Below are 23,112 nucleotides of genomic sequence, written 5' to 3'. Positions count from 1 at the left end.
GTTTTGGAGTTGCTACAAAGAGTGAAGATATAAGATGATTTGTCTGTTGCCACTGGGTGATGCTGAGGTCTCAATCTGAGGGCAGCTTCTGTAATTACAAAGAGAACAGAATCATCACAAACTGAAAAAGTTTATCTCTAAAATCTGAAATAAAGCTGATCCTTCTCTGTTCTCACACACTCAGGATCTGAAGTTCTTCTCTTACATTTTCAGTCCTACAGCTTTGCTGACAGCTGACATTTGAGCTGTTTTTATTTTTTTCATTTAAAGCCTTATATACTAACAGATTTTCCAAAATAATGTTTACCCTTGAGTTGTTTGTGCTTTTTAAATGGAGATCTGCAAAGATGAGATGATGGACCAGGTTTCAGTCCTGGTCCAGTCTGCTGCTGCATTCTGGTCACCAACATACGGGGGTATTATCAGCAGTGTTTGAGCTGCTGTCTGGGTATTGAACAAGAAATAATAATGCTTCGAATTATTTCCCTTAAAGGATGTAAGCTGTACAGAGTACTGCACATGTGACTTTGTGTAAATACCTCATTAATAATAATTCAGACAGTTTTTTAACCTGAATTTTTGCAACAAACTCAGTAAAAAAAAAAAAATACAGAGTCAGTACTAAAAAGTTAATCAGTGGAAAAATTAAACATACATTGTAACTTAAGCTGCCAAACGGAAGTAGTTGGTTTCAGTACATAAATATTGGGCTTTGCTATTTAATCCGCAAATGGCTACCTTATCGTGGTGGAGGGGTTTGTGTTTCCCAGTGATCCCAGGGGCTATGTTGTCCGGGGGCTTCTGCCATGGCAAATTGGTCCTGGGTGAGGGACCAGAGAAAGAGCGATTCAGAAGACCCTTACAGGGCTCTAGAGGGCAACCAATTTGGTCGCAAATGCGACCTAATTTCTCAATGGTGCGACTAAAAACAAATCTTAGGTTGCATCGGTGTGACCAGCCGTTCGAGTAAAAAAGAAAAAAAAAAAGTCTCAGCAACTCTGAAAGTCTCTGTGTGGCCAACAGCAGACAACATTATGCCCATATCATGGCCTAAACCAATCATGAAGGTGCTGCTCAAGCTGGGCATACAGTGTGCGATTTTTTCAGTTGCGTCATTTAACTCCTGCTCAAACTGTGCGACTGAATCGCAGGAGTTAGAAGTTCATAGGTCATGATGCATGGTCTCACACTATACGGCCCAATGCTCTGATGCGACCTGCATCTATAACATGAAGCTGATAACACAAAATCTGTCTCTCTCTCTCCCTCTCTCTCCCTCTTGGTCTTTCACTCGCACAGACACACACACCGCCACCATCAACTTTGCTAAATTGCTAATGTAAAAACATTGACCAGGCAGCTGCAATTGAGCAGCAATGTCCATCCAACTGTTTTCGTGGTTGTGGTGGTCATGATAATTTTGTGAGGTCACATCGAAAAGCCTCGGATGAGCTTGCCAAAGTTATACAAGCTGGGCATCCATCGCTTGTGCCCAGATCACACGCTGCACTGCCATGCTACTCTGACTTTTTCACTTCCATTTCCGTGTTTGCACGTGCACAGTGTGAGAGGTTGTGTTGATACTCTCACAAGGGGCGACAGGATTTCAAACAGGTTTGATTTCCTTGCAACTATAAGATTGATGATCGGGAGCTGATCGCGCAAAAAAGGGAAATAAAGTTGGGAATTCCCACAATAACCCAATAGCGCACGGCGACATCTGCACATTCCGCCAATTTGCTAATGTTCTGCCAAAAAAATCCTAGGTCGCACCGGTCGAACTCTGAAAGTCTCTGTGTGGTCAACAACAGACACACATTATGCCCAGACACACATTATGGTCTAAACCAATCAGAGATAGTCAAGGGCAGAACCTCTCAGATCCCCATGCCCAAGGTAAGATGTTCAGATATTGAGATGTTCAGTTCGAAGCCTTTGAGGCACTTTTAATTTTGACATTCTTTTTATTTTATATATCTTGAGATATTTTAATTTTAAATTTCAGCTCAGTGAAGCACTTTAAGCACAAGAACTTTTTCAGTAATGTATTTTTCGGACTATGAGGCACACTTAAAATCCTTTAATTTTCTCAAAAGTGTGCTTTATGTATGAATTCTGGTTGTGCTTACTGACCGCGAATTGATTTTATGTGGTACATGGCTCTCAAAGATCTGCCAAAATGTTTTGATGGATTGTTGGAGCATTACGGCTACCATAGTCAGGAGCCTCGCAGAGTAATATGTACCGTGCTTCAACATAATATTACCGTATTGTGTGTCTATATGGGTTAACGAGTGACGGGAGAAGGGACACGGAGATCGACAGACGGATTGGTGCTGTGGCTGCAGTGATATGGACGCTGTACCAGTCCGTTGTGGTGAAGAGAGAGCTGAGTGTAAAAGCAACGCTCAATTTACTGGTTAATCTCCCTCACCTATGGTCATGAGCTGTGGGTAGTGACCGAAAGAACGAGATCATGGATACAAGCGGCGGAAATGAGCTTCCTCCGAAGGGTGGCTGGCCTCTCCCTTAGAGACAGGGTGAGAAGTTCAGCCATCCGGGAGGGGCTCAGAGTAGAGCCGCTGCTCCTCCACATCAAAAGGAGCCAGTTGAGGTTTTTCAGGCATCTGACAAGGATGCCTCCTGGGTGAGGTGTTCCAGGCATTTTTCACTGGGAGGAGGCCCCAGGGCAGACCCAGGACATGCTGGAGAGATTATATCTCTTGGCTGGCCTGGGAACACCTTGGTGTTCCCCCGGACAAGCTGGAGGAGGTGGCTGGGGAGAGGGAGGTCTGGGCTTCTCTGCTTAGGCTGCTGCCCCCGCAACCTGGCCCCGGATAAGCGGAAGAAAATGGATGGATGGATGGATGGATGGATGGATATTTAATCCGTAGTTACTTTACCAGCTTTTTTAAAGTTGGTGTTACTGTCCTTACAGATGTGGCAAGAAAACAGAAAACATGCTGCTGTTTGCACATATTTAATAATCAGCTCTGCACAGGAGCTGAAGCAGAGTCCAGCCTGATGCTCTTACAGTATAATGCTCATAATAATAATACAGTAACGGTAGTTAGTGACTGAGCAGCCGGATGCTTTAATCTTGATTTCTTTAGTCAAATCACCTGCACAGATTAGCTAAATGAACTTTACAAAACGAGTTTTCCCGACAGCCGAGTGCTCATCTTAGCTAGCTAGCTAGCTAAGGACATTAGTTATAGATTAGCTTACAAACACATTTAACTTACCGAAAATCGGGTCCTTCTGTCGGGTAGTCCAGTTTACTGAAGAACACATCAGGCTGTCAGTTTGAAACAGTCGGTAACGTAAACATTGAACCTCTCAGCATCTGCCATTCCCGAACAGACACATACAAGTTTGTCCGTGACTGCAGCCGCTAAGTCATCGTTATTTTCTACAGTCATTGGTCAGCACTATAATGTATACAAATACATGTAGGTCAGAATCCCCGCCCCTCAAGCACGCCCCTGCACGCCAAAACAGTGCCAGCAAATTGAAACAGAAAAAATTGGATTGAGACTGAAAAAAAAATGGATTGGAACTAAAGAAAAAAAATTGTAAGCGAAAACAAAAAATGTAAAGTTTCAATTAATCATTTTTTACTATCATTTTTTTTTACTTTCAATACAAGATTTTTCAGTATATTTATTGCAGTTACAATATTTCTTTTTAGTTTCATTTTAAGGTGGCATCGTTCTAACCCCATAGTGAGACAGCTGATTACTGACCATTATTTATTATCACAAAAAAAGAAAACTTAAGTGCCCATTGATCTCACTAGTGTTGGCTGAACAAACACTATTTTTTTAGGTAACGCAGTTCTTTATTCAGTGATCACATTACAGTTTGCAATCAGTTATGTTGTTAACTTGTGTTACTCTGCGATTGAGTCTCCGCTACCGCTTGCGACAGAATCATCCAGCCACAAAATGGACTCAGCAGATTCAGCGGCCTCGACCCCCACTCTCACCACATTGGTGGCAATGCTGGAGCGTAATGAGCAGATGTTTACCAGTATTCGAGGTGAGCTTGCAAACCTCACACAGGTTGTAGCCCAGCGAACACCTCTGGTGGTGAATCCACCCGCCGCCGCACCACCGCAGGAGACACCAGCTCCAACCGTAAGTGCCACAGCACCAGCTCCTACACCTGTTCTATTAGACAGATTTCTCCCTACACCAAGAGTTTTTTCTGGAGAACTTGGTAAATGTGCTAGCTTCCTCACTCAATGTTCTCTCCAGTTTCGTCAGCAGCCACAAGTTTTTTCTAATGATGGTGCTAAAATTGCTTATATTGTACAGTTACTCCAGGATCACACACTGACAAGGGCGCAGGCAGTGCTTCACGCTACCCCTGAAATGTCTTTTTCTAACTTTATTGATAAGTTTAAAAGTGTGTTTGACAAAGAATCCACTACAGCCACCGCTGGGCAACGCTTACTCACTCTCATCAGATAAACTCAAAAATGAACTGATGCTTCGTGAATTGCCTTCCTCTTTAGATGCCCTTATGACTCTGTGTATTCGAGTGCATGATCAAGTACCCGCGCACCAGAGTTCACATGCACGCTTGGGTTATGAACCCCTGGGACTTCATGGAGCCTCCACAGCGGCTTGTGGGCCATGCGAGTCTGACCTCGGTGAAGAGGAGGAGCAGCCCATGTAGCTGGCACGCTCACGGCTTTTGCCCACGGAACGCCAACGCCGTTTCACCGCCGGTGAGTGCGTTTATTGCGGCCGCAATTGGCACTCGGTTTCCACCTGCCTGGCACTGGCAAAAGGGCGCACCCACCAGTAATAGAGAGAATACTGGTGGGCGATCTGTCGAGTGATAATTTTCTCCCCAGACTCCTCTTGCCTCCTAGGCTTTGTGTTCAGACTGTCTCCCATTCTCTCTCTGTTCTCGTCGACTCGTCGAATTTCATTGACACCTCGCTCGCCGCTAGAGACACTGCCAAACTCTCTTCGTGTTCATGCACTGTCAGGTCAGCGTCTACTCGACATTACCCATGTTTCAGAGCCGCTCTCTCTCTCTCTCGTTCGGGTAGTCACACAGAGAGAATTTGTTTTTTGCATTCAAGGCACACGCTCACCCTGCTACTGTTAGGCCACCCTTGGCTTGTGCTCCACAACCCACACATTGACGAAAAGGATAAGGAATCATTCGGCCAGACGTCTCAACTCCCGGCAGGCCAGGTGGGCTTTGTTCTTTACCCGCTTTGATTTTACTATCACCTACAGGATCACGGAATGTGAAGCCGGACCACCTTTCCCAGCAGTTCTCCACCACAGAGGAGGAATCGGACCCGAGCCCATCCTCCCGCCTGCGTAATTGGGGACGTGTCATGGGAGATCGAGTCGCTCATCCAGGAGGCACAAGAATCTGAGTCGGATCCAGAAACCGGCCCACCCAGCAGCCTCTTCGTTCCTAAATCTGTCTGCCCTCAAGTTCTCTAGTGGGCTCACACCACCCGTTTCTCGTGCCACCCGGGGGTCCTCCGCACCATATCCTTCCTCTGATGCTACTTTTGGTGGCTCACTATAGCAAAAGATGCCAGGGAATTTTTGTCAGCCTGTTCTACATGGGCTCAGAATAAACTTTCCAACCGTCCTCCGTCGGGCCTTCTTCAGCCTCTCCCCACGTCGGCTCGCTCTTGGTCGTATATCTCCCTGGATTTCATCACTGGATTACCGCCCTCTTCCGGTAATACTACAGTTCTAACCATTGTCGATCGTTTCTCCAAAGCAGCTTATTTCGTCACCCTTCCGAAACTTTCCACTGCCTTGGAGACGGCCCGGCTTCTCACCACCCACGTGTTCAGGCTCCACGGGATCCCTGAGGACATCGTTTCGGACAGAGGGCTGCAGTTTACATCACGTGTGTGGAAGGAGTTCTGCTACGCTCTGGGCACAAAGGTCAGTCTCTCTTCCACAGAGCAATGGACAATCTGAGCATGCTACCCAGGAGCTTGAGCCTGCCCTCCACTGCGTCTCTTCCCATAACCAGTCGACCTGGAGTGAACAGCTTCCATGGATTGAGTACGCGCATAACAGCCACACCTCCGCCGCTACAGGAAAGTCTCCTTTTGAAGCATCCCTGGGATACCAACTGCCTTTGCTTCCTGCCATCAAAGGTGAGCACTCCGTTCCGTCTGTGCAAGCTCATCTCCGCAGGTGCCACCATGCCTGGCGTGCGACTCGGGCCGCCCTACTCCGGACTAAAGAACGGAACAAGGCGCTCGCTGACTGCCATCGGACACCTGGCCCTGGAGTATGCTGTGGGACAACAGGTATGGCTGTCTACTGGCTTTGTGCCACTACGGGTTGAATAAAAAAAAACTGTCACCCCAGTTCATCGGCCCTTTTGCCATACATGGCATTGTCAACCCCGTGTCTGTTCGCCTCAAGTTACCGCGCAACATGCGCATTCATAACGTGTTTCATGTGTCCTAGATCAAGCCCGTGCTCTCCAGCCGTTGTGCGCCCTCCCCCCACCCTGGCTTGTGGATGGTCAGCTGGTTTATAACATCACCCGCATCATGGACTCCCGACGCCGGGGTAGTGGCTTTCAGTTCCTGGTGGATTGGGAGGGCTACGGGCTAGAGGAACGTTCCTGGGTGCCTCAGGCGCCTATCCTGGATAAGGGTATGCTTCGTAACTTCCATCGCAGGTATCCAGGTAAGCCTGGTGGGTCTCCGGGAGGCTCCTGTTGAGGTGGGGGTACTGTCATGGTCCCCATATCTGCCTGGCCGGCCCTGCAAGGATACATGTGTTTTTGTTTTGCTCTCTCCCTCTCCCCTTCGCTGCTCCGCCTGGGCGGAGCTCAGGATAATTGTGCGAGACACGTTAGTGATTCTCTCTAGCTTTTGTAAACGTAGCTTGTGTAAAATCCGTGACTTTGTGTAACCCGCCTTTCCAGTGTAATAGTTTTCCCCAAACCTGTGACCTTCCCGCTGTGTGGACGTGTGTGTGTTGGAGTGAAGGAGGAGAGGAGAAGTGTGAGAGAGCTTTCCCCTGGACCTTTCCCTTGGACACTAGGATCCCTGGATTTTCCCCCCACTGTACATATTCTGCACTTGGTGTTTGTAAATAAACTCTGTGTTTGGAACTGAAAAGCCGCTTTGCACTTGAGTCTCCACTACTCCTTGTGACAGTTATAGAGTTTTAATATGCGTATTTAATATGTGTAAAATGGCAGATAGAAGTAAAAAATCATCAAGCAAGCCTTTTCTCTTTTGGTCACTTGACCTATTTAAGTTAGCCCTTCAGGGAGGAGGAAAATACTGTAGGGGTCTACAGCTTTTGAGGAATGGAGAGGTGAAGATTACTTTTATTTTTTAATGCATGAAATGAAAAAGAGTGAAATGCAAATTGAATCCAGGACAGTAACAACAACCCAGTGCTGCTAACACACAACAATAAGCAAGCATCTGCACAGACAACAGGCTAACACAAATGTCACAAAGAACTCAGAGTGATGGTGAAGCTGAGTGTATGCCAAGCAGCCAGAGCCTGATAATCAACAGGTGACTACGGCAGTAATGAGCTGTCAGGCTTGTAGCATTTTAGCCTCTACACAGAGTCGTATGGTAATCACTGTGAAGTACTCTTTCAAGTGGTTGTCAACTTTGTGTTTATAAGTAAACACTAAAAGACAGACCGTGTGTGTGTCCAAAACACACTGGAAAAACAATTTGTGTCAGTGAATGGGTCTGTCGCCTAAGATTTGCACTGTTAACTGATAACTATCCGACTTTGTATTTCAGGCCATGCTATGGAGTAATTTAATCTACTTACATTTATACAGTGCTTCTCCAGTCTTGCTGAGTACTATAAACACTTTAGACTACAAGCCAAATTTTAACCACACAGTCAAACAGCACTTTATTCTATACATTTCAAGCACTTTATTTACCTCATATCAATGGCTTTGGACTGCAGGAAGAAGCGGAAGTACCCAAAGGACACTTCAGTGAATAAAACTCCCGCAAGGATTCAAGCTATGGCCCTTCTTATTCTTAGACAATAGTGCTAACTATCTGCCACTGTGCTGCCACATGCAGTGAGTAGTGCAAAAAAATTGAATCAAATCAAATCAAATCACTTTTATTGTCACATCACATGTGCTGGTATACTGGTACACCACTTGTGGGTGAAATTCTTGTGTGCAAGCTTCAGAAGCAACAGTGGTGTGCAAAATACATGTGAGAATTATAAGAATAAATATATTTACAAATATAAGAATGTATGCATATTACTAAATATGTATACATATGTATATATATATATGTGTGTGTGTGTGTGTGTGTGTGTGTATACATATATATAAAATAAAATATACAGAGGTCAGCAGCATGACTATTGTGCAAAAGAAATGGCATATATGTACAATATGGAGTGCATAAATGTGGAAGTTCTGGTAAGTGAAAGTGAGGTGATTATGAAGTGTTCAGCAGTCTGGTGGCCTGATGGAAAAAGCTGTACCTCAGTCTGCTGGTTCGAGACCAGATACTGCAGTACCTCCTGCCTGACGGAAGTAGTTTGAACAGTTTATGGCTGTTCAAGAGTCTTTGATGATCCTCCCCACTTTCCTCAGGCACCGCTTCTTGTAGATATCCTGGAGGGAGGGAAGCTCACCTCCAATTATCCGTTCAGAACACCGCACCACTCTCTGGAGAGCTTTGTGGTTGTAGGCGGTGCTGTTGCCATACCAGGTGGTGATGCATCCAGTGAGGATGCTCTCAGTGGCAGAGCAGGTCCTGAGGATGCGGGGACTCATGCCAACTCTCTTCAGTCTCCTGAGAAAGAAGAGGCGCTGCTGCGCCTTCTTCACTTTTTTGTTCGTATGAACAGACCATGTGAGATCCTCTGTCAGATGTACAACTAGGAAACGGAAGCTACTCACTCTCTTCACAGCAGCACCGTTGATGGTGATTTTGTTGTGTGCTTCTCTACTTCTCCGGAAGTCTACTATCAACTCCTTTGTCTTTGTGACGTTGAGAGTGAGATGGTTCTCTCGCCAACAGTGTGTCAGGGCGCTGACCTCCTCCCTGTAAGCCATTTCATCACCTTTGGTGATAAGACCCACCACTGTTGTGCTGTCTGCAAACTTCACAATGATGTTGGAGTTGCTAGTGGCCATGCAGTCGTAGGTGTAGAGTGAGTACAGGAGGGAGTTGAACACTGGTGCACCCCTGTTGTGCACCAGTGTTCATTATGACGGGGGATGAGGTGATGCTGCCCAGTCTGACCACTTGGCGTCTGTCAGACTGAAAGTTAAGAATCCAGCTGCAGAGAGAGCTACTCAATCCTACGTCCTGCAGTTTCCTGTCCAGCTTCAAGGGAACGATGGTATTGAATGCTGAGCTGTAATCTACAAACAGCATTCTCACATGTCCCTTTTCTCCACCTGCGAGAGAGCAGTATGTAGTGTCAGGGCTATCAGTGGACCTGTTGTGGCGGTTTGCAAATTGTAGAGGGTCCAGTGAGTTGGGTAGTGCAGAGCAGATGAAGTCTCCGACCAGCCTCTCAAAGCATTTGCTCACGATGGGAGTCAGTGCTTCGTACCTGCCACATTCTCGGAGGATTGTCAAATTGTTGTTCCACTCTGTCCCTGAACTCACATTTGGCTACTTTAATTGTCTTATGGAGTTGGTAATTTGCATGTTTGTAGTCCGATGTGTTCACAGAGGCAAAAGCAGAGTTCTGTGCCACCAGTGCGGTGCAAACAACAGTGTTAATCCACGGGTTTTACCTTTTCCATGGAGTAAATAGGTAAAATATTGCATTCCTTTTTTTTTAAGTAGTGCATAATGCGCAATGCATTACTTTTTTAAGTAACAACCCCACCACTGGCTCCAAATTCAAAAGAATTTGTGGGGAACCCTGTACTCCAGCCCAGCTTGTGAGACTTGGCTTCATCCTCTTCCTGAAATCAAAGACTTAGCTTTCTGGAGGAGAATGGAGTAGTGCAGCTCCACATGGAGATAACCTTGAAGCTAAAAGGTTTTTGCTTTTTATAGCTTTTGCTTTTTATAGGTATGGTTGAGGAGCTGTTTGATTGCACCTCATATATACCTTCAAAGAGAAACTGTCTGAATTTGTGTACTGTTATTACTAGTTCTGCATTCACTGCATACACCAGGAGAGATCAGGGAGGTGGCTAGAGGAATGTTTAAACCCATATTTAGAAGGTTATAAACACTCCATACTTGGTCAGAAACACAAATAACTTATTTTTAAACAAAATGCTGTGGAAATGAAATAAAACATTTTTTTTTCACATGATTAGGATGTTACATATCGCTGTTACGCCAAGGGCACATCTTTTGACAGTCATCAAACTGTCTTTGTAAGCTGTAACATATGCGTATTGTAAATGCTGACAGGCACAGGCATTAGAGAAGAAAGATGATCTACTTTGTCAGAGCTCATCCTTAGCTGTGATTGGTGATTTCGGGAAAAGGAGCAGCACCTAAGAAATCTGTGGGCTCACAGGTTTGCTGGTGAAGTATTGAAAGCCTGTGATTGTATATTACCATGCAGAAAATTGTGGATGGCATGCAACCTATAAACACATGTTCAGCTTGCAAGAATGAATTTGCACAGCCTAGTTTACATAAACTCCCAACTAACACGATCTGTATGTGCATTTAATTGAATCATCCATTTCTTACTTTTATCCTCTGCATGTTAGTAGCTCTTGTCAGTGGCGCCCTTCAGATGTGATTTTTTTACTATCTTAACTGATTAATAAACTTTGATATGCATTTTGGCTGCATCGTCTTACTAATGTGATGCAAATATATTTGAAGGGCAATAGCTGCTGTTAATAACAACAACGGATTTAAAGTCACCACATGATGGACATTTGTTGTACTTTATTACCCCTTTGACCTAACATCACGGGTGCTACAGCCTTTAGCTGCGCTGCGCTTCATCTGCAACTTCAACTCCGTCAGCGAGACTAGTTAAATCGTAGCCCGAAACATTGCCTGTTCACATCAGCATATCAACTTTAACTATCAAGTTTTTTCAATTTTATGTTTTGCACTCATATCATTCTAGAATTTTAATCTCTCTTAATGTTGTTCTAGTTGTAAATTTCATGATGTAAGTTGACCTTGTTTTGTGTGTTTTGAAAAGAGAAAACAAATAAAATATATTATCATTACTACGAAAGCTACAACATAATTTTGTGTTAGGGGGCACATGAACAGACAAACAGTCAACATTTTGGGAATCGCTGCATTTCAGGTTTTGCAGTGACCACCAATTACATGAAATTAACTTGTCCACTATTTTGGACATGTGACTCTTAAGGGTCAAATGGATAAGGCCCCAGTTGTACAGGACAGGAGACTGGCGACCAACCATCTGGCAACCATTTAGCAGTTGCTAAGTGAAACTGATCGCAAACTTATATACAGCGCTACACCAAAAACCTCCTTGTGAATGCTTTGCTCACTAGCAGACTGCCACAGTCTGTTTGCATAAAGGGCAGATTTTCTGAAAACACTTGCTAGCTACTCTCTGAGCTATTCTGCCGGCACCTCTGGCTCCTGTCTTGTTCAATAGATTACAGTTGGCATGAGTCAGGTTCCCACACCTCTTTTATGTGTCTCCTTGCCATCACTTCCTCTCTGTCTTCAAACTGAGACTTCCTCCGATTTTTCTCTTGGCTTTGCTCGACTCTTTATGAGAGAGTTAGATCTCAGGAAGTTAGAAAGAACAGCTCTATAAGGGAAACTTTGTTTTGGTCTGATGCCAGCGTGTGAATGGGGAAGCTGGCGACTGAGGTGGGCCTTTTTATAACAACATGACTATAGAATAAACTACAAATTTCTCACAGATTGACGAGGGCCACCCTGGGCTCCAGTAGAGCAAATGAATGGAGCCATTTTTCACCTGTCTCCTTGTGTACAAAATTAAAAAAAAAAAAATTAAAGACCATTTGAAAGTCTAAACCCTGCACTCGTCTCATTTACTGTACATGTGGTCAAACAACAATGTGGAAAGTAGAAAGGCCTGTAGTGAATGTAAATAAAAAAAACTGCAAGTTTAATTATTGCAAACACACAGTCAGACTTCTGTGTGAGTGCTGGCTAAATAAAGCTCTCAACCATGAGCTAAGAAGCCAAAGTAGTGGTGGTAATGACAGCTGTAGTAAAAGAGGTGGTGGCTGTAATAATATCTGTGGCAGCAAAAATAACAGTAGTAGTACTCCTTCAATATGTATAATAATAGAAGCAGTGATGATAAAAGTGACAGAAGCAGCAGGAGCTGAACTGTACAAGGGGTACAGCTGAGTTTGGGTACTTTACTGTTTAAAGAGGTAAATGTTGTAGATTAAACAGTAACATTTATACAGTAACACATAATTACTGTTGTCACTCCATACAAGACAATTAGTATAAAACTGATGTAATGTTTCATAATTTAAATAACTCAAGCCTTTATTAACGGGTTATTTGTCAACATACTGCCTAATGGATTTATCACAGGGCTTTGGACACTCTCACACCTTTTATGGCTTTTGGAGAGTGTTATTGGAATAATAATACATTTTATGAGTAGGTGTAAGTTAATAGAATAAATAATTTCCTTATATTTAATTATTTAAAAATTTAATTACTTGTTGAATTTTATTCAATCATGAAAAAATATATTTTAAAAAGGCTTTAAAATATATTTGGTTTGTATAACCCTAACCCCCCTAACCCATGGGAAATTTAGAATAATAAAATACATTACATTAATAAATACACAGTACTGTGTGTTGTATTAAATAAAATGTTAACATTATATTTAACATGTTACGAATGCATAAAAATTCAGCTGTGTTATATTTTATGTACCAGAACAGATCAACACGTAAAATTTAGTAACAGTTTAACCATTTTTCTCTTTGATATTTCATAATTCATGTTTTAATATGAAGGTGCTTTCATTGTTTTGGCACACTCATGACTCCAAACAAAATCTGGACTTTTAAATGTAATATTTTTATTTTTAGGTTTGTTGTACTTCTAGGATTCTTCTAGAACTGTTAGGATATGCCGGCATTGTATTTGTACTTTTTGTAAATTTCTCTATAGTCAACAATTGAGACGACTGCTTTTGAAAAGATGTCAGATTTTCAAAATAAAACCCAGACTTAGCTATGTTTACCAGTTTGTAGTCAGTTTTTATCTTTTGTCATTATGATGCGTTTACGCTGAGATTTTCAACTTTAAAGACCTTAGAAAGTTGTTAAAAGTTATGAGGTTCATCCCAAACATGTCACATGATCTAAATACAAGCTCCAGTTATTCCAGGAAGCTTTAAGATATCAGATTTTAAAAATAAAAGCTTCTACACATGCATATTTGTACAAATTTGAGTTAGCAATCAGGCTTCGATCTTTTCAGTCAATCTATTTAGCTACAATTTTTAACATTCTAGCTTTTGTAGCTGTTATTCTGATAACATTTTTATTGTGAATTCTTCTGACTACAATAATCTTGTAGTGAAAATTTCACACTGTGACAGACATAACTGCTACTCTGATTCAGTTAGACTGTTTCAGTAAATACAGTAATATTAGTTATATTGTAGCTGCTCACCAGATCGTTAGAGGTGTCGTTCTCTGGTGTCTGGGGTGGTTCACCAGTAGCAGGACTGTTGGACGGCATGGCAGGGAACAGCTCGGTGAAACCAAGTTTAGAAAGATAAAAAAACAGAGCAAATCAAAACATGGGAAATGCCCTCAGAAGCACCAGGTGCAGCTTCATTCAACCTGTCTCGGTCTGTCAGACGATAACTCGCTCCCTCAGACCTCCCCCTCTCCTGCGGGAAGAAAGACAAAACACACACAAACACACACATAAGTACATGTACAGCTGGAGCATATTTGTCAGCTCTGAGTAAGGAATCATGCTCAGCATGTGACTGACATCTTTCTTTTATTGTTTTCTTACTTTCTCAGCTGCACACACATTATGGGTAAACTACAGGTATGGCTCTGTGAACTGTGCTTGGCGGGTGGAAGCAGAAAAAATTCAGTTTCTGAGCCTTGACATATTAACAGACATGCAGGTGTCTTCAGAGAAGTCTGCTGGAATCAGGGTAGCTGTCATCACTGCTGTCACAGAGTGATGGATGCAACCTGATGAAACTGTCCCATTTTATTAGACAAAGTGGCTGCAATCAGACTGCAGATAAGGCCAAATCAAAATTCTGACCACAAGCATGACAAAGATCTGTGTACTTGTGGTACCAATCGCACTGTATCCAACAACTATCAATACAGAAGTTTTTTTCAGTAATGTATCACGTTCTTCTTCCTATATGTCCTACATTTTCTGCATTTTTGAGGCATGTTTGACAATAATTGTTTATATAATTTTTTTGGTTATGACTGAAGAAAATATAAAACAACAAACAAGTCAGAAAAATTTTCCATAAATATCCATAACAAGTTTTATTCAATCTTACATTTTTTTGCTTTCATATTGCTAGTCATATTACTACTATCATATCACACTACTACTCATATTTAATGACATAAAGCAGACTCTATCATATAAGGGAAGCATTCAATTTTGGTTTTTATTTGATAAACAATGAACCTTTTTCTAGGACATTGTGTCTCATTACTGAGCTCAAATGGTTGAGTGGAAGGCAGCAGTGAGAAAGGTGTTCAGTGGAGAGGCAACCATGTGTGACCTTGTAAGTGCTCGAACTCATATTGGCTCTCGTTTCATCACCCTCTCATCTCATCGCCGTCATTAACATTTTTTGTTATATGGAAGGTAATTAATGACGAAACCAGGGAGCAGGAACAAAGCAAAGCGAGCACAGGGACAGTTTTATAACCGCAGACGATGTTTTGAAGATAAAATCCTGGTTTTTTTAATAAACATATGGCTTGAAATGTGAGCTTAAAGGTTTTTTACCAGCTGTTTTGGCAGATTGTAGGTACTTAGGTGTATTACAGGGGTATTTACAAACAATTATTGGCAAACACGCTTTAGCAGAATAACAAGCTATTGTGCGCATGTCTGATCACAGTTTAAAATTGCATGTAAGGGATACAAAAAACAGATTTTAAGATAGCAAACAAAGAAAGCATTAGAGCTCTATTGACGCAGCTCTTCTTGGGAGATTAAAACACTGATTGCGATCACATTTCAGTCCCTCTATGTTTCAGCAAAGGCATTATAAGAGAGAGTCCCGGCATTCAAGGAATACCTAGCTGATATCTATGGGAGGAAGATGGAGGTAGAAGGGGCAAAGTCAGCAAACTTTGTGTTTGTTTTTTTGTTTGTTTGATTTCTTTTTATCAGATTTGACTGGTGAGTATAGTTTCTGTGCCCCAGTGATTGTTGAAAATTAAGTTTATTATACATCTTTTTAGTTTATGGGCCACATGCAGCACAATTTGATCTCAACTGACCTGGACTAATAAAACCGCTGCATAATTTAGGTGTAAAGAAGTATTTTGAAAACATTCACCTGGGTCACTGCCAAGATTTTAAAAAGCTGAAACCTTACCCTTCACCCCAATCCCTTAAATTTTAGCAGAAAAGTAAAATTAATTGATTGATTTGCAAAATAGATGACACAAAACTTGAGATACCTCGAAAAAAAAGAAATTATATTGCAGCTTTTCCACATTCATTGAGTTTATGGTCTTTCCATTTGCAAACAGATCACAGTGGAAAAACACAGAAACCTTTAAATGCATAGTATTGCATGCTTCTATTCCTCTAAGTAAGCTTATTGCAATGGTTCAAAGTGCAGCAGAAAAGAGTGAACATCCTATACTAGTTCACATTACTCTGCCAATTTTAATTTGAGATACAGGCTGTCTAAATTATTATAAGGGTTACAGTCTAAACCTGGTTTAGATAACTGCTGTACAAAATTATCTTTATTATAAAAACTTACTTTAAACCTCTAGATCTAGAATGGCTTTCATTTCTATCTATTTTCACTTTTTTCTAATAAACCCAACATCAGGTATGGAAATGCATGTTATCACAAAAATGAAGAACTATTGACTTGGATGCATCTTTGGAAGTCCTGGTTTAAATAACTAATCTAGTGTTTGGAGGCACTTCATGGTTGCTGAGTGGCAAGATCTGCTTGTGGAAAGACACTGGTTTTACCTTGCCCTAAAATGAAATGCCTTAAAACCAAGCCAGACATGCCTGTGACAGACACTTAAACACTGAAAGAGAGCCTTATTAGGACTGACTCTTCCCATCAGATGTCAGAATATGTCCTAGCATCTTCTTGCCTATCTTGTTTTTATGGCTAATAAGTTGTTATTCTTCTGTATCACAATATTGCTAAGTATAGTAAGACTAACACAAATTATGTAAGAAATGCAAAAATCTATGCTCAAACGGTGACCAATATTCAGTGTTATGACCACTTAATGCAAAAGTACTCTAACTATGGGTCATATGCTCGTGAGGCTTGTCAGGTCATAGAAAAAATACTCTGCTTTATTCTCCTTCAGTGCACTGAACTATAACTTACAAAATCAACAATTTTTTTTATTTAATATGAAATAAAAACAGCAACGGAGACCATAAACTCATGGGGAAAGTGTTTAGTAGTGTTATTTTTCCCATAGACTTCAATACATCTGGGTGGCTTTTTTCTCCAGGTCATTAAAAGAATGCAAATTTAAAACACTTCCACACTGGCTTCACTTTTGAAACTGGGGATAAACCAGTCTTGAGATCTGTCCTCAGACAGACCAGTTCTTGGGAAGTCGCGAGCTTAAATGAGTGACTTCAGTTTCGTTTTATTCTCTATTTCTCAGGAACCTTTCACAAGAGAAAAGCTTTCCTGTTACAGATTTAGCTACCCGCGGGCAGGTACACACAAGATTAAATAAGCTATAAAATACAAATATATGGTGAGTAATAAAATCTGATATGCATGCAAAGCCTAAACTTCCAACATCTCTACTCTGACCCACAAAGCACAAAGCTACGGCTAGACTAATATAAACACATGAGCAGGGGAAACTGTTCATGTTGCGGTCTCCGATGGGCAGAGAAATGCCATCGTGTTGCAGGAAGAAGAGAACGAAAACAGATCAAACTTCATCAAAGCGAAAGCGTCCACATCACGAGGTTGGTTGCTAATATGTCAGTCTGTGATTTGGACTACTTGTTAGGAAAACATCCTGATCTTAACGGTTAATGTCCATAACGAAATGCAAGTCACATTAGTTTGGTAGAAGCTTTAATTTCTAAAAATTGTTCAGGTAACAAGTGACATGGAAATCATAAGACAGTGGCCAGGTCTCTTTTGTTTATTTTTCATCTCCTCTGAAGAAAAAAGGAGAGAAGAACTGAAACTGCGGTTTTGGAGTGTCCACATATAACACTAATTAAATCAGTACTGACTCTTGGTTTAATAAACCTCAATCACAGATTAAATCAGTGACTAAAGGGATAACCTGATCTTTGGGGATTACACCATACAGGATGGCCTCTGTTTCAGATAAACACCCCTGGATTAATGTGCTGGGTGTGAAGTCTGTTGTTTCTGTGCTTTTGTGAGTGTGATTTGTTCAGACAGGTGTCAGAAACTCATCCCAAAAAGGAGCTTTAAAATGTGGTGTTGTAGACCTCAGCAGTGATCTGGATTCGAGCACAGTGTGAGCGCAGCCAGTGTGTCTGGCTTTACTCAGGATGCATTGTACAGTATGTCACTCCTCATGCTCCGGCCTTACATCACCTACTGTAAAGACAACAGGCGGCGGGCCAGGGTTACCAGCAGAAACACGGAGTGGAAACTTTGCAGAAATGGTTGTACAGTATCCACCCCGCCATTCCCGGGGGCTCCCTGCACAAACTCCAGGCTCCAACTAACTCCTCCAAGTCCTAAGTATTTAGGTCACACACACACCTCACCCTCCTATAGCAAGTCAATATACACTGATTTAAATTGTTCCAGTCTTCATGCCAGCAGTGGTTTAAATTAGCCCCTAGTCAAAGGCCCAAGCAGAAGCCTGCATTGGTGGGAGGAGAAATGGTTGCGCAGAGAAAAAGCTTCAGAGGAAGGTCAAGGTAATGAGAATAAGGCAGCGACAAGACAGGAACATAAGTGATAAGTGATTAGTTTTCACAATAAAAGCATTACATCCTATTAAGAAGATCAATTGCCTTGTTTGCAAATGTTTTTATCCTGTTATTAGTAATGTTTTACAAATTAATGCACAATGCTACTTTTCTTTAAGTGATGAAAACACTGACCGATTCTTCTTTTCTAAATTAGGTTTACAATTATGCACATTTACTAAACTGCAGCGCTTTATAAGTTATCTGTACTCACAGAAATTTTTCACAGATTTTGCAAATACACAGGTCATCTGAGGACAAAATACTCACAACACACCTCAGCCTCTGGTGTAACATTTGACCATATGCAAAAAATAAGGTACTAAAACCATGTTCATAGTTAAAAGAACACAAGGTGGGAAACATTTGTCATTATTATTAATATTTTGTGTGTTCTTAAAGTTTTCAGATTGAGATATTTACATTATCAAACGTATATGTTGTTGGAGAATGATGTCCAGTTAGATCATGCATAGAATTTTGTAAAAGAAATTACATTTAAATGTATTATTAATATTCATATCATTCCCCAATCTCTATTTCTCAACTAATAAATTATATATAATTAACTAGTTTAATGTTTTAGCCAAATTTTGCACAGATATGAAATGAAATTTAATAATTACCATCACATTCAACATATAAACAAACACATATCAAATTATTTCAGCAGTATTGGGGTAAGAGGCCTTTCTGGATTCAAGCAGTAAGGGATATGTTATTTAAAACACGCCCATGGAACGCTTTGATGTTAATGAAAACAGAGACAGACAGATAAAGATAACAGAAGTATGGAGAAGCTTCAGATTTATAACAAATTATATTTATTTATATTTACTTTCTCATTTATGTATTATTTTTCTTGTGACAAATGAAATTGCATTTCTAAACATTGCCCACTTATAAAATTATCTAAATGTGGGACTTTATTTAGAAAAATGGCCACTTAAATCACCTCTTTCTTGTTCCTTTAGTTTTGTTTTATGTCAAAATTGTGTAAAATTCACTTATTCAAACTATTAAAATAAAAGATTTTCTGTCTTTCAATCTTTTGTGACATTTTTTAAGACAGTATAATTTGGGAATTGCATGGACAACGTAAAAAAGAAAAGTACTTTCTGTTTTTCTTAGTTTCCTGACATTTTACAAGCCCAAATATAACCAGCATACTCAAAATATAATAAAATACTGCAGATATCTTTGTAGCAAAATAACTTCCGTCAAATAAATTTTAAAGATTATAATAATGTCATATTGTGATTAAGTACCGTTAAGTAGTCAAACAAACGCCTTTGTGTCGACTTTTATTTTAAACGCCCAATCCGGAAGTGTGGTGATTGCTCCTGCTACCTTGACAACGCGCAGTATATAACAATTAATATTGTGAGCGACCTCACGTGGCCTTTACCGGACGGCCTCTTATAACCGGTGTATAATCCCGGCTGGGGTGTTTGCGGGGCGGGCAGCTGGTGAAAGGCACGTGTCTGAGTGTGTAGCGACGATAAGCTTTACTGGGTCAGGTAAAAAACACACACGGGGGCGCGTCTCAGACCGAATGCACCCGTTAACCCCGGCATGCGCGCCCCCGCCTGCTTGTTCACGCGCCTAGACTCCGGCTCCGCGCGCTGATGTGTCTGTCTGCATCTGGTGAACGAAGAGGACGGTGCGCTCCGGTTTAACGTTACCTGCTGGTGGCTGCGGGGGGCAGAAGCCTGGCGGAGGGAGCAGGGCTTGTACCCTCCGCCGGACATCGGTTAATAAGCATCCGTTATATAACGGCTGTCCGGTGGCGGTGATTTTCCTCCCACTGTACAAAAGAAGTCCCCAAGTTCACTCGCCCCGTGTACCGCTCCGTCTTCACGCGCACATCATCTGCTAAAACGGAACCGACGATTTGGCTCCGGAGCGCGCGACGACTTTAGGAGGTGACTATTAGCTAACTTAACGGCTGTAACGGGTGCCGGTGTGCGTTCAAAATGTAGCGTTTATATTTACCGTGTCGTCCGTCCCTCAGGCACCCGGACCCTCACGGTCGTCGCTCTCTCTCCTCTCGTTCACTCTCGATCTCTCTCTCTCACACCCACACACACTCAAACTCTCTCTCCCTCTCTCTCTCTCCTCGCGTTCAAACGGGTCTTCTCTCTCCGTTGCTGCGCGCTCCCGTCGGCGTTCTCTCTCACACACAACTCAATCTCTCTCTCTCTCTCTCCCTCCCTCCCGCTGACTTTCTCGAACTGCAGAGGCTGCGGAAGCAAGCCATTTCAGCCAAATATCGCGAGTTTTCTAACACGTCTGGTTAAGAAATGGCGTAAAAAAACGCCGTTTAATTATTCAAAACGCCGAAATGGCTTGCCATAAAAACATATAGGAGACAGGTGTGTAGAAAATGAGCTTCAGTTCAGAGCTGCCTCGGGAGCCCGCTTTAACCTGTGCAGTTATTTACAGTGTGTTAAGATTCAGCTGGCTGGATGAATTTAAAATAAAATCTTCTTTATTTAATCAAAAAGTGGGTAAATTCCTGCATTACAGTAGCCGAAGAGGGGGAAAATTAAAGAAAATAGTTTAACTATTTCCAGTAGACAAGCTAAAAAAATTATAACTAAAGTTAAATATTATCCAAAATACTAGAGCTCAACTAAAGAGGAAAAAGTCCCATAAAAAATCAATAAAGTGCAATATAATAGCTTAATATAAAACAGTGAGCTGAAATAAATTGAACAATTTATATTAATAATTAAGGGTCAAAATAAAATGCAGTTAAATACTGTAAAAAGGTGATACAATACAGGAGGAAACTTAATAAGTAAGAATTTTAGCAAAATGAATTTTAATAAAATGCATATTTCTATATACACAGGAGGAAACATGGGATACAATCTATGTTATAAAAGTGTTTTAACACAGAAGGAATCACATGTAGAAGATGAGCCTGGTTTCAAAGTGCGGGTAAAAAGGAAGAATCAACATAGACATTATAATTGGTGCATTTTTGCTACGATGTTTATAGAAGCAGTCTTAAAGTAGTCTTGGCTTTAAGATTTCATTTGTGCCTGTCAGTGAAAAATACAACAATAAAGGGATCACAATTACATACACTAATAGTGACACTACTCTTATCATACTACATCATATCACCTTGGTTTGTTTAACAGATTTATAATACCTGCTATAAAAGGTTAAGGTTAACATTACTTTATTTATACCCATAGGTAAATTTGCTTTACAGAAAAATGATACCATTTGGCATCCCTTCACAAACACACACACCTAATGAATCCTAACTAAACACATATTTAGTAATTAAACAAAACGAATCAAATCAAAAACAATTCTTATTGTGTTCGGTGACAGCAACAGGGACAAAGCTGTTTTTATAATGCTTTGTCCTGCATCTTTAAACTAGAAACCTCCGTCCTAAGGAAAGAAGCTGAAATTCACTCCGTAGAGGATGGGAACCATTTTTAAGAATTGATAAAGACATCCGTTGTACCTGTTTAGAGTACAGGGAGGCTAAACGGGACTGTGACTCACCTGTCATACGACTGGACCATCTCACTATCTGATTCAGTGAGTTTTTTTCTGTGACAAAGTTCTGACCGAACCATGCCACCAAACAAAAAGATAAAACAGACTCAATAACAGAACGATAAAACAAAGTTACAAATTTCTGGTCAATCTGGAAATGAGCAAGTTTCCTGAGGCAGAAAAGGTGCCGGTGCCCCTTTTTACAGACCGATTTGCAATTCTCATCCAAGTTCAGTTTTTCATTGATTATGGTCCCAAGATATTTATATGATTGCATTTGCTCTATTTTCTGGCCTTTAATAAAAGTGACTCCGTGCCCATTTTGTTGTTTACTAAAATCAATAACCATATCTTTTGTTTTAGATATGTTCAATTGGAGATAAGACTCCTCACACCACGTAACAAAGTCATCAGTCACTGGACCGTAGCTAGTTTCACCCTCTTTCAGTAAGCTGACAATAACAGAGTCATCGGCATATTTAATAATGAACCGGTTTTCATATCTGCTCTGACACATGCTTGTGTAGAGAATGAGTAATAAGGGCGATAAGAGACACTCTTGAGGAGAACCTGTGGAGGAGAACACTGGGTCAGACAGAACCCCATTTATTCTCACTCTGTGTGACCTGTCAGTTAAAAAATCCAAAATTCAGCCCACCAGGTTTTTCCTGATTTCAAACTGTTCTAAAAGTCTTTTAATTCAAATATGGGGCTGTATTGTTTTAAAAGCAGAAGAAAAATTGATGAAAAGAAGTCTTGCAAAAGTCCCTTTACTCTCTACATGTTTAAGAATCAGATTTAATAGAGTCAAAAGCGCATCTTCCACTCCTCTGTTGGGCCTATATGCAAATTACATTGGATCCAGCTGATGTTCAATCTCTTCCATAATCACACTTCTGATGATTTTTATCACAGCTGAGGTGAGGGCAACAGGCCTGAAGTTGTTTAGAACTTCTGGATGACTAGATTTAGAGACAGGAACCATGACAGCTTCTTTCCAAAGAGAGGCTCACATGTTGTATTTGCAAGGATTCATTAAAAATAACCTGAAATATATTACTGAGTTCTTTAGCACAAGATTTAATTAGGCGGCCACTAATGTTATCAGGACCCTGGCTCTTGTTCACATTAACTGTATGAAAGACCACATGAAAGACCTCTGGGTACTCGAGGAACTCCCAAAGTTTGTTCATGCTGTGTAGTTGCTGACCTCTAATCTTATTCCTGTTGAGTTTATTCGAACTACAGAAAGTGAAAAATACCATGCAATAAAACAAAATGGCCAGTAATGCTACACCGAAAATATTAGGTAATGCATAAAAATATGAAGTTGCTGTTTTTTCACTATCATTTTTATAGTGGATGCATGGGATGCACTCTGTGCGTGGATCCACTTTTCTAGCATTTTACATGTTTTTTTCTTACTGTTTAAGAGCTGTGCCGAT

At 41.2% G+C, this 23,112-nt stretch overlaps 2 protein-coding genes and 1 long non-coding RNA gene across 11 annotated transcripts in view; 1 reads left to right on the top strand and 2 right to left on the bottom strand.

Moving 5' to 3' along the window:
* The window catches only part of LOC100702269 (DNA (cytosine-5)-methyltransferase 3A), a 97,555-nt gene extending 77,214 nt beyond the window's left edge, over window positions 1-20,341 (bottom strand). For 3 of the 8 annotated variants that reach the window (XM_019345818.2, XM_005475085.4, XM_005475086.4), the window contains exons 1-2: window positions 20,138-20,340; window positions 13,622-13,844 (exon numbers count right to left, since the gene is read on the bottom strand). In XM_019345818.2, the coding sequence (XP_019201363.1) occupies window positions 13,622-13,690 (69 nt within the window). In that variant the 5' untranslated portion in view covers window positions 13,691-13,844; window positions 20,138-20,340. The other 5 variants (XM_019345819.2, XM_019345820.2, XM_005475084.4 and 2 more) reach the window with 3 other exon arrangements.
* Window positions 39-2,511, bottom strand: LOC102080889 (uncharacterized). The gene is made up of 2 exons (XR_003214272.1): window positions 308-2,511; window positions 39-88 (listed from the first exon to the last, which is right to left on the bottom strand). It is a non-coding gene; the product is annotated as an uncharacterized LOC102080889 (long non-coding RNA).
* LOC112842489 (uncharacterized) lies at window positions 3,353-8,730 on the top strand. 2 transcript variants are annotated; one of them, XM_025899173.1, is made up of 5 exons: window positions 3,353-4,735; window positions 5,259-5,674; window positions 5,767-5,933; window positions 6,025-6,307; window positions 6,471-8,730. In XM_025899173.1, the coding sequence occupies exons 2-5, from the start codon at window positions 5,569-5,571 to the stop codon at window positions 6,728-6,730; spliced, it is 816 nt and encodes a 271-aa protein (XP_025754958.1). In that variant the 5' UTR covers window positions 3,353-4,735; window positions 5,259-5,568; the 3' UTR covers window positions 6,731-8,730. The 2 variants fall into 2 exon arrangements, with proteins under 2 accessions (XP_025754958.1, XP_025754957.1); XM_025899172.1 differs by having other exon boundaries at window positions 3,353-5,674.
* Window positions 20,342-23,112: the final 2,771 nt, after the last annotated feature.

Source organism: Oreochromis niloticus, linkage group LG15 (genome assembly GCF_001858045.2).
Source record: "Oreochromis niloticus isolate F11D_XX linkage group LG15, O_niloticus_UMD_NMBU, whole genome shotgun sequence".
NCBI classification, from domain to species: Eukaryota; Metazoa; Chordata; class Actinopteri; order Cichliformes; family Cichlidae; genus Oreochromis; species Oreochromis niloticus.
The sequence above is the reverse complement of the archived record's forward strand: the minus strand, read 5'-3'. Positions and strand labels throughout refer to the sequence as shown.

Bases quoted from the DNA above. Each gene is read 5' to 3' on its own strand.
- LOC112842489 (XM_025899173.1), top strand. From the start codon at position 5,569: ATGCCAGGGAATTTTTGTCAGCCTGTTCTACATGGGCTCAGAATAAAC. The intron at 5,934-6,024 runs GTCAGTCTCTCT...TCCCATAACCAG, and splicing joins GCTACGCTCTGGGCACAAAG to TCGACCTGGAGTGAACAGCT. The intron at 6,308-6,470 runs GTATGGCTGTCT...CATGTGTCCTAG, and splicing joins AGTATGCTGTGGGACAACAG to ATCAAGCCCGTGCTCTCCAG.